This window comes from Lagenorhynchus albirostris, chromosome 12, assembly GCF_949774975.1.
Source record: "Lagenorhynchus albirostris chromosome 12, mLagAlb1.1, whole genome shotgun sequence".
Classification (NCBI taxonomy): domain Eukaryota; kingdom Metazoa; phylum Chordata; class Mammalia; order Artiodactyla; family Delphinidae; genus Lagenorhynchus; species Lagenorhynchus albirostris.
In genome coordinates this window covers 59,987,236-59,998,378 of record NC_083106.1, presented here as the reverse complement: position 1 = coordinate 59,998,378, position 11,143 = coordinate 59,987,236, and the positions used below count along the sequence as shown (strand labels likewise).

Here is an 11,143-nt window from a genome sequence, read left to right as displayed (position 1 = left end):
CCATGCAGTTTTCTATAGTGGCTGCACCAATTTACATTCCCATCAACAGTGTAGGAGGGTTCCCTTTTCTCCACATCCTCTCCATCATTTATTATTTGTAGACTTTTTGATGATGGCTGTTCTGTCCAGTGTGAGGTGATAGATACCTCATTGTAGTTTTGATTTGCATTTCTCTAATAATTAGCAATGTCAAGCATCTTTTCATATGCCTGTTAACCATCTGTATGTCTTCTTTGAAGAAAGGTCTATTAAGATCTTCTTCCCATTTTTTGATTAGGTTGTTTGTTTTTTTGATACTGAGCCACATGAGCCGTTTGTGTATTTTGGAAATTAAGCCCTTATTGGTCACATTGCTTGCAAATATTTTCTCCCAGTCTGCAGGTTGTCTTTTTGTTTTATTTATGGTTTCCTTTGCTGTGCAAAAGCTTGTTTGATTAGGTCCCATTTGTTTATTTTTATTTCTACAGTAACTGCTGTTGGGAAAGCTGGACAGCCACATGTAAATCAATGAAGTTAGAACACTCCCTCACACCATACACAAAAATAAACTCAAAATGGCTTAAAGACTTAAATATAAGATATGGCACAGTAAAACTCCTAGAAGAGAACATAGGCAAAACATTCTCTGACATAAATCATAGCAGTATTTTATCAAATCTTAATTTTTCCCTTTGGCTGTCTGATGTTTTAATTTTTACTGTAACTCTTACTTTAGCTATTTTTGGTTCTCAAATACATTTTGACTTCTTAGTCGCTGAAGTTCCAGTAAGGTGAAAAAACTTTAAAATTTAGAAGCATTCCAAACCATTGCCTATTATAAGAGCTTTCAGTCAGATTGTTATATCTCGATGATAAAACCCTCCAAGGTGCCTCCTTAGCATTCTAAAGCATTAGCATCATTAAGGCCCAGAGTGTGCTTTTTTGCATTTAGCTCACTGTGCTTTTCTTTCTTGTTTTTTTTTATTCAGCTGGAATGCTTGCCGACTCCTCTGCAAATTTCTAAGGCTGAGACCCTGAGGAACCCAGCTGGAGAATGCCATCTGAACGCTTCCTCAGGTTGGTACTGTAGGATACGTCTTTGCTTGTGTAGCGAGACCTGTGTGACTTGAAATCCTCACACCGCACATTCTAGGACCAAGCACAGGGAGGGGCTCAATGTGTATTTGAAGAATTAAGCAAACCAGTCTGAGAGTGTGTGTGTGAGTTTAGTATGGTAGCACAGGGGCTAACCACTGAGATATAATTACTGGCCAAACTTAGGTATGTTTAAGGATTCTTTGATACTACTTTTTTTTTTTTTTGTGGTACACGGCCCTCTCACTGTTGTGGCCTCTCCCGTTGCGGAGCACAGGCTCCGGACGCGCAGGCTCAGCGGCCATGGCTCACGGGCCCAGCCGCTCCGCGGCATGTGGGATCTTCCCGGACCGGGGCACGAACCCGTGTCCCCTGCATCGGCAGGCGGACTCTCAACCACTGCGCCACCAGGGAAGCCCTGATACTACTTTTTATCTTTTTCTTATTTAGGATGCTAACCTCCCTCAAACAAAAGGTAGATGTCTCTAAAGGTATATGATTTAAAAAATAATCAGAAAACTATACATATATATGATTATTGTCCCCTTTAAAGCAATCATTTAGGGTGACTAATATGTATTCTTAAAATACTCATAACATTTTACTTTAGTACTTATTTAACAGATATTTATTTGTGCAGAGGATCCAGCAGCGAATAAAACAATTAAGGTTCCTCCTCTCATGAAATATATATTCTATGGGGGAAACAGATATTAAACAAATCACACCAGTAACAACACAAATATAATTGTGAAAGTGCTTTGAAAGATTGATAGAATGAGGTAGTACCTTCCTGAAGCAGTGCTCTATGACCTGAGATTTGAAGGGTGGGAAAGACATGGGGAAATGCCCTCAGGCAGGAAGGAGCCTGGCACATTCCCAGAACTGAGGGGGCAGTCAATAAGAAAATGCAGGGTATTCCTTTGAATATTCTCAGTGGAGGCAAGTCTTCATCATCCTCGAGGAAACTGTCAAAGGGATCCTCAAGGCAAAGAATGAGAGAGGTGATAAGCCTGGGAAATGCCTTCTTTTTAAATACTAAGAATTGAGTATGTCTATGAAATAATGAGACCAGCTTTCTTCCATGACTCTGAAGCTATTAGAGATGACTAGTTCCAAAAGTGTGTTCAGAAATGGAGGCATTGCTACAGCCAGTTTAGTGCCTCTGTGCTCCCCAAGTGAGTGTTGCTCTAGATGGGTGACTCTCAGTGGGGGATATTTTGCCCTCAGGGTACATTGTGTAATATCTGGCATCATTTTTGATTGTCACCAGGATCGAGGGTGCTATTGGCATCTAGTGGGTAGAGGCCAGGGATCCTGGTCAACATCTTAACAATGTACAGGATAATGACCATAGCGAAAAATGTCAGAATGTCAGTTTCACCGAGGTTGGGAAATCCTGCTCTGGATCTGGCATCCAGCCAGTATAGCACGTAGAGACCATGGTATCTGTCTGCCACCAGCTAAGCCAAGTGATTTATTTCTGGCTAATAGGATCCATGTGCATTCTTCTCCAAATGATTTTTTTTTTTTTTGCGGTACGCGGGCCTCTCACTGTTGTGGCCTCTCCCGTTGCGGAGCACAGGCTCCGGACACACAGGCTCAGCGGCCATGGCTCACGGGCCCAGCCGCTCTGCGGCATGTGGGATCTTCCCGGACCGGGGCACGAACCTGCGTCCCCTGCATCGGCAGGCGGACTTTTAACCACTGCGCCACCAGGGAAGCCCTCCAAATGAGTTTTTACTTTAGATCCGCCATCTCTGCTTTCACTGATCAACTCTGATCCCACCGCCATCTGTCCTCCATAGCACCATCATCTCTGCGATGGACTTTCCTTCTCTGCTGGGACACAGGCACCCCCTTGCGCACTTTTCAAACTTCCCCTGTGCCACGTGGAACTGTTGCACCAGGAACATACATGTGCTGTGCTGTGTCATCTTCCTCACCCTGAAAAACTCCAAGCACCTCCTGCTTTCACTGAGACCTGTCTTCTTCTGAGGCACCACTTTGTAGCCTTCTCAAGTGGTGGCCTTATTTCCTCAAATCTCATGTATTTTAGGGATGGGTGGAGAGATTGTTGTCACGCTGGGACATAGTTTTGCTTCTAGGTCATTACTCCTCATACCGGTTGTTTGAGAAGATGTCGACAACAAAACGACAGCAAAGACGGGCTCTTTTGAAGGTGGTGCTCTTCAGCTCTCTCCATCCCTTCTTCCTCTCCACTGTTCGCAGGGCCATCTCCCCGCATTCACTGAGCATTTGACATGTGGCTGACGGTCTTCCTTCTCACCACAGACCCTTTACAATTTCCCAGTGCCCTCAGTGTTTGCCTGGAGGATCTGCCCGACTTTGTGGCCTTGGATCTTCAACCTGCTTCTGACCTTCCTCACTGAACCACCTACTCTCATGGTCACGCCGTGGATCATGCATCCGCAGTAGTTGCTCTATTTCCGAAACTACTGCATCAGCCACTTTATTCTCAGCAGGACCTCCTCTCCTTCTAGCTTCCTGATTTACCTACCTCCACAGTGGTTGTACTTTGACCTTATGGCAATGTCTCATTACTGGCCTGGCCACTTTCTTTCGTTTCTTTTCTTTTTATTAAATTCTTTTGGAGTATAGTTGATTTAAAATATTGTGTTAGTTTCAGGTATACAGCAAAGTGATTCAGTTATACATATATATATGTATATTCATTCTTTTTCAGATTCTTTTCCCACAAAGGTTATTACAGAGTATTGAGTAGAGTACACCGTGCTATACAGTAGGGTCTTATTGTTTATTTTTTTAATTAATTTTTATTGGTGTGTAGTTGCTTTATAATTGGGAGGTTGAGATTGATATATATACACTATTGATACTATGTATAAAATAAATAACTAATGAGAACCTACTGTATAGCACAGGGAACTCTACTCAGTGCGCTGTGGTGAACTAAATGGGAAGGAAATCCAAAAAAGGAGGGATATATGTATACGTATAGCGGATTCACTTTGCTGTATGGTAGAAACTAGCACAACATTGTAAAGCAACTGGCCTGGCCACTTTCTACCAATCCATCAACACTTTCCTTCCCTTATTTCCATTCTTAGCCAGTTTAGAATCTATCACTCTTTTAAATCCTTAATTTCCCTTGCTCTCTGCATTTTTGATCCATTTGCCTGACAAAATCCCAGCCCAGATGAACCCAAATACTGTGTTTCCATGGCTTCGTTGTCCAGTGGAGATTGGTTCCACTGAATCTTTCGATTCAACAAGCCAAAAAATGCCCAAAGTTTTAATATTCCTTCCCTCCTGCTACTCAAAAGGCAGTCCTTTCCCACAGCGGAGCCCAGCCCCGCTTCCCTGTTTTGAATCCTATCTTTCTTCTCAGCAGCCTTTGACTATTGGTTGTATCTCAGCTGTGTTCTGGAGACACAGCTGTGCTTCCGTCATTCTCTCTATCCGCATGAGTTTTACACCTCTAGCCAAGACCTCTTGCTGAGCTCCAGGTCCTGTACCACGCCGGCGCTTGTCCTCAGGGTCCCAGCCCTGAACATTCTGTGGACTGTGTGTTAGGTCCATGCCCCCCACTGCCACAGGATCAGCGCATTTGCTGTTACCCTACCTGGAAAACTCTGCTGTCCCCATTTTGCCAGGGTAACTTGTTCTCATCCTTCAGCCTGCAGCTCCAGCATTACTTCTTCAGGGAGGCCAGATTATTTTATTCAAGTGTAAGTACCTTGCTAGACTGAGGGTTCTGTGAGGGCTGCTACAGAGTTTGGTTTGTTTACCATTTTATCTCCAGTGTCTGGTCCAATACCTGGCACAGGATGAATAAATGTTTGAGTGAATGAAGGAAGGAAGGAATGCAACAAGACTATCCATTTATATTTAAGTTCCTTTCCTTAAGTATCCATTTGTAATTAACTTGCATAGTCTTCATTATTTCTTGGTCATTCGCTAAGCATAGCATATTTTCTTTGCTTATTATTTTGTCCATTGTTATTAATTGCTAGCATTAATTTTAAGGTATTTACAAATTACAAAGTGTTCTATAAAAAATAAAATTAAGTTCCATGCTGGGGTTTTTTTTTTTTTTTTTTTTTTCTGTACGTGGGCCTCTCACTGTTGTGGCCTCTCCCGTTGCGGAGCACAGGCTCCAGACACGCAGGCTTAGCGGCCATGGTTCACGGGCCCAGCTGCTCCGCGGCATGTGTCACCTTCCCGGACTGGGGCACGAACCCGTGTCCCCTGCATCGGCAGGCGGACTCTCAACCACTGTGCCACCAGGGAAGCCTCCATGCTGGGTTTTTTTCCACAGCCTGTCTGCTTAAATAAATAAGATTGTTTCAATATTAATGTATTTAATTTGTATTAAAATATTTTGACTGTGGAATTGAAGTGATTAGGGCACAGTTTATCAATAGACTGAACTGAGATAATCATGCATAATACTAGTACTATCAGGTTTTTTGCCCAGTCCTTTTCATTTTTGTGTAATCTATTTAAGCAATGAGGATCTCTATGCTACTTGACTGTGTTTGATATATAAGTATATAATACCTTATTGGTGAGCTTACTTGAAAACTACCTGCATATATTTTGTATATCTAAATACTAAGTAAACATTGATATAGAAATTGACTTGAATTTTTACATTTGAAATACAGATGTTTAAAAACCAGACAGCTGTTTTGGAATTCATGTCTTGCAAACTGACTGAACTCAGTCAAAATTTATGCTATAAAAAATGAGAATCTGAGAGATTTCTGTGATCAAAAATCTTCACTATGAACTTGAAATAGTGATTTGCACTAACACAGTGCTTCACTGTGAGTGAGCTGTACCATGTTATGAACATTATGCTCTGCATTTGACTTTTTAGTTTTTACCATCAATTCCAGAATGAAAGTTAAAGATTTGAAGTCATGAATAGTCCTGTCCTTGAGACCTCATTTATTTATCTCCCTGTTACTGGATGCTGACATTTGGCCAATCAGATGGTTGCTCCGTGGCATCACTAAAAAGCAATTTCTTGCTCAAGGATTCTGGGACTTCCCATGTTGTACCTGGCAGAAGCTGGGTCCTGTGAGATTCAGGAACAGCCAGGCTAATTGGCAACCTGATGGGGTACCTGAAACCCTTCTAGAGTTCAGGTGGAAAGAAATGAGGAACACATCCCCAGGGAACTTTTAGACTGTCCCGTAGAACCATAGTGCGAAGTATATATATAATTTAAACTTTTCAAGGAGATACAGTTTTTAAAAAGTAAAAAGAAACAGGTAAAATGAATTTTAACAATATATTCTATTTAACCCAGTATACCCCCAATATTTATCAGCATGTAATCAATATAAAAATATTAATGAGATATTTTTGCATTCTTTTATTTCACAGTATGTCCTTGACATCCAGTGTACATTTTCCACTTACAGCACATCTCAATTTGGACTACACACATATTAAGTTCACAATAGCCACATGTAGCTAGTGGCTATTATACTGGACAGTGCAGTTCTAAGGAATTCCACAGAGGAAAGGGTATTGGGGTTGCCTTGAGGAAGCCAGGTCACCCCCTTGCACCCACTTTTGAATTTTGAGGCGACAATATTGCTTCCATGGAAGACCTTTCCCAATATTAGGATGACACACAAATCTGTATACCCTCGGGAAATGTGACTCCTGTTGTATGGAGTTTTTTGTTTGTTTGTTTTCTTGGTAATTTAGGAAGTTTTAGGAAAATACTTTTCCTTTCTTCTTCGTTTCCTAAATAATGGAGGGACATTGCTCTAAGGTGGGAGGTTTAGATTGCTAATTTGTATAATTTTGATGCCAAGGGAGCCGTATGCAAGGATGTGTGTGCTTCCCATTCTAATTTAGACATGGTTCATGATAGTCTTTGAATCACCTCCTCCCTGGTTTATAATTATTGGCTTTATCACATTGGCCTATGGCTTTCCAGCTGTGTTCTGTGACCACTTGTGCCTTAACACTTTTTGCAGATTTACATCTGAGAGTTGAGTGGGAAGTTTCAGAATACAGTAATGACCTGTTGATTAATAAGCCTTTATTCCTTGCCAAATGTTGGAGTATTTGTTTCTGCTTTTAAGGAGGTCTAACATATTGGTTCCAAAATATTTGGAATCTTGTGCCAAGTGTTGCCTTAAATATTTAGCATGCTGTTTTCTTTAAGCTTGAATATTTCAAGCCCAACTGAATGATACTGTGAAATTGTGCATCATCACAATTGTTTCAGAGCTGAGCCCTTTATTCTTTGCCAAATTTCAGTTTACAGCTGCTCTTTCCCTGGCAAGATTTATTCGCTGTCTATAGATATCTGAAATGCAAATACTGATTCAGTCTTAATAATAAGGACATGAATTGTGGCTCTATATTTGGGAAATGAGTAAGGAAACATTATAAGCAATTATTTTAATGTATTCTTCTGTTCCACTACAAATGAAATTTCAAAATACATTTATGTAGCATTTAAGGTGATATTAAAAGGGAGAAAAGTTATGAGAGTTTTAAATAAATGTATAAGTAAAATCTATTTTCTCTCCCCAAACTTATCTTAGTCAGTGCAAAGGTAAATGTTTTTGAAGCATGATTTCAAACATTTCCTATCACTATCTCATGTTATATTAATGTGTATTATTTTTCAAAGGTAACTTTGATTTTGAGATTAACTATGCACAATCTAAATATAAAATTAATATGGACTTTGTGGGTTTTTTTCCCCCAGCATAGATTTTTGAGATCTTCTTTACAGATTATCATTTTTTGGTTTTGTTTCAGGTTTTGTTTGTTTCTTTTATTTATTTTTTATTTTTTATGTTTAAAATTTTTTTGGCCACACGGCATGTGGGATCTTAGTTCCCTGACCAGGGATCGAATCTGTGCCCCCTGCATTGGAAGTGTAGTGTCTTAACCGCTGGGCCACCGGGGAAGTCTCTGTTTCTTTTATATTTTAAGCAGGAGGACAAATTACATTATTATGTTCATGGTAATAGGTTCTCAAAATGCCTAATCTTGCACCATCAGGTTTCTTATCTGTGAAATGGAGATATTAGTACCTGCCTCATAATGTTGTTATGAAGATTAAATGAATTGATAATTGTATATCGCTAAGAATAATTCATGGAACATAGTAAGGGCTTTGTGTTTGTAAAATATATAAAAATGTCATCCTTTTAGGAAGGATTTTTCAAAGACTATCCTAAAGCTTACTTAACAGATAATATTTCTATTACTATTCTATTCCCTCATTTCTTTGAGCTATGCTAATTAATCTCCATTCTAGCCTTTGCCTAGCAATTTGTGTGTTATTTATGCTTCTGAGTGTGGTTTTCAATTACTGACTTTAAAAGTCTGCCTGTAGCTAGAGCTGCTAGATGAATATTCGATGACAGTAACCATTTCAAAACTCACTGCTGCATTTCAACTGAAAATAATCCTCCCACCTTCCCACGAGAACTTACTATATCATCATCTCCTGTCAAATTTATTTTTTCTTTCAATAGTTCTGACATTTTTGAGGCTCCCCAGTCGAAAGTGTCCGATAAAGCTTACTGGCTGCACTCTGGCATTTCCCGGGAAGCAGTTGGTTTACTTTAAGGTGATTTATGCTGAACCGTAATTTACCAGCCAACTGGCGGCACAACCATGCAGGCTCGGCTGGTGGCGACTCCCGGGCTCTCCTGAGAGGCTCTTTCACATTCAGAGGAAGGAACCGGATGTCGAGTTAACAGGATGGGAGAGACAGTGCTCGTTCGTTCATCCTTATGGCAACCTTACTCGGTTTCAAGAAGAGTCTCAGGCCAGAAATAGAGCTTGATGGCCCTTGCTCTCATTCTGGGAGTAACTTACGACTGGTGCAGCTCACTCATTTTAGTCCAGTGTCGGTTCTGAGATTCTAGAGTGCCGTGGAGATTTTCATGTATCTAAGCTGGAATTGTTCATAACTATCCACAAATTCCGTTTGCATTAGGTGTTTATAGCATTACTTCTACATTATTATAGGAAGAGCTGGTGTTTCACCCAGGAGTTTTGAAAGGATATGGGATGCATATTTTAGGTTGGGGTAGGGAGTGAAGGGATAAGTTTCACAATGGGTAAGTTTAGTAATTTCACAAAATAGAGCAGAAAATAGATTGCACAGTCACTCATAAGTCTAATATGAAGATCACACAAGATATTGCAGGCTAATAAGATAGATATATTTTACTTTCAGCCTTAAATTTTTTCTTTACAATGGCATCTCTTTTGATGTTCTCCTGGTGGTGCATAATTTCCTAAGTTTAATAATAAGCCACTATGGTTTAATTAATGGCCTTATACATGAAATGGTCACTGGTAGCCTTTTTTTCCCCTAACTAACATCTGCTCAGTTTCATTTTATTTATTAATGGAGTATTGTGTCTTGTGGGGAGACTGAGTAAATTCTTCTCTGGTGAGCCATGCAGTGGGTTCTGTGCTAGAGCAGTGCATGGCAAGTTCTGAGCTTGTGCTAACCCCACACAGGTGGTACAAAGCTAGAAAAGGAATCAGAGAGCTAGGGAGGGGGTCCCAGAGTGGAAGGATTTGCACACATATTTACACACATCTAGACACACATCCAGAAAAAGCTTTGCACTCAGAGATGTATACATACTGAGGGGACAGGGGCCCAGAAGCAGAGGCTCACAGGCCTGCAGACATGGGCCAATACACAGACACAGATGGACACACAACAAACACAAATTCTCAAAGAGAGGGACCAGTAGGAAGGAGAAAGAAATCCTGTTGGGGGGCGGAAGAGAGAGAATTAGAGAAAAAGAAAGCAAGAGGATGGTGGAGAAAAAGACAATGAGGACTACAGACACTGGAATCCACACTCCCTGAGTTGCTCTTGAAGGAGGGAGGGAGCCTGGGGGCGGCTGGGCTAATGAGAGGAACAACATTAACTGGATTGCTCTCTTCACTCTCCTCCTCGCAGTATTCAAGAAATGCTGACAGGCCAGAGGCTCTGCCACTCAGAATCTCACACTGATAGCGTCCTGGCAGCGCTGAATCAGCAGAGAAGTGACGGCATCCTCTGCGATGTCACCCTGATTGCTGAGGAACAGAAATTCCACGCTCACAAGGCAGTCCTAGCAGCCTGCAGCGACTACTTCCGGGTAAGTCAAGGTAGTTTGTTTGTTTATTTGTTTCTCTTAAGATATTAATAAACAGAGGATGACAGTTTACCTGAACTGTCACACAATCATCAGCCAATTAGATAATTGTCCCCAGAGTTGTGAATGTTGGGGGGTTTTCCTGGTCAGACTGAGATTGGGGCCCCATTGGGATCCTCCCTGGGCTGGACACCTGATGTCCCTCCAGTGGAGAGCAGAGCTCTCCTTTGCATCTGAGCTGAGGGGCGTTTGACACTCTACCACCAAAAGAAAGCGTGGCATTGTAGTGCACCATAATGGGGGTGCAGGCTGAGGACAGGATGTTTCTGGTTTCAGGATCAGAAGGACAATCTGTAAGACAATTTATTTCTTAAAAGGTCTCTAAATATATGTAGTGTTTCTAATTTTTTATTTTCTATGGAAGTTCTTGTCCTGGAGCTTTCCAAGTCTCTGCTCCAGGGACAGAGATGGAATTGACCTAAAGGATATTTATGGTTGACGCGCAGGTGCCTGTTTAGCTGAAGACGTTGTCTTGTTAAGTAGAACTTTGGAGTTTGATTTCCAGTGGCTAATGATATGTGATGATGTGTTTGTTGTTTTCTGAAGGTGAGTGTGTAGTATGGTTTTAGCTAAATTTAATTTAATTTAAATTAAATTAAATTAAATTAAACGATTCAGGTCATGGACAGAGGACTTTATATACATATCTCATTTAATCCTCACAGCAATCCATTTTATAAACACATGCACATGCTATAAAAATCACCATTTTACATGTAAGGAAACTGAATCTCAAAGATTAGGTAATTTGAGGTAACTCAGAGGTTAAGTAATAAGTCACACAGTTCCGAAGTGGCAGATCTACAGTTGAAATCCATGTCTGAGTCTTAACCAGCATTCCATTCTACCCCTTATATGGATATAAGAAAGAA

The 11,143-nt window shown here is 40.8% G+C and overlaps 1 protein-coding gene across 7 annotated transcripts in view; it reads left to right on the top strand.

Annotated features, from left to right (window-relative positions):
* The first annotated feature begins 975 nt into the window (after positions 1-975).
* Positions 976-11,143, top strand: part of KLHL32 (kelch like family member 32) — a 186,377-nt gene continuing 176,209 nt past the window's right edge. For all 7 annotated transcript variants that reach the window (XM_060167646.1, XM_060167644.1, XM_060167643.1 and 4 more), the window contains exons 1-2: positions 976-1,056; positions 10,034-10,214. In XM_060167646.1, the coding sequence (XP_060023629.1) occupies positions 1,034-1,056; positions 10,034-10,214 (204 nt within the window). In that variant the 5' untranslated portion in view covers positions 976-1,033. The remainder of the gene's footprint in view (positions 1,057-10,033; positions 10,215-11,143) is intronic.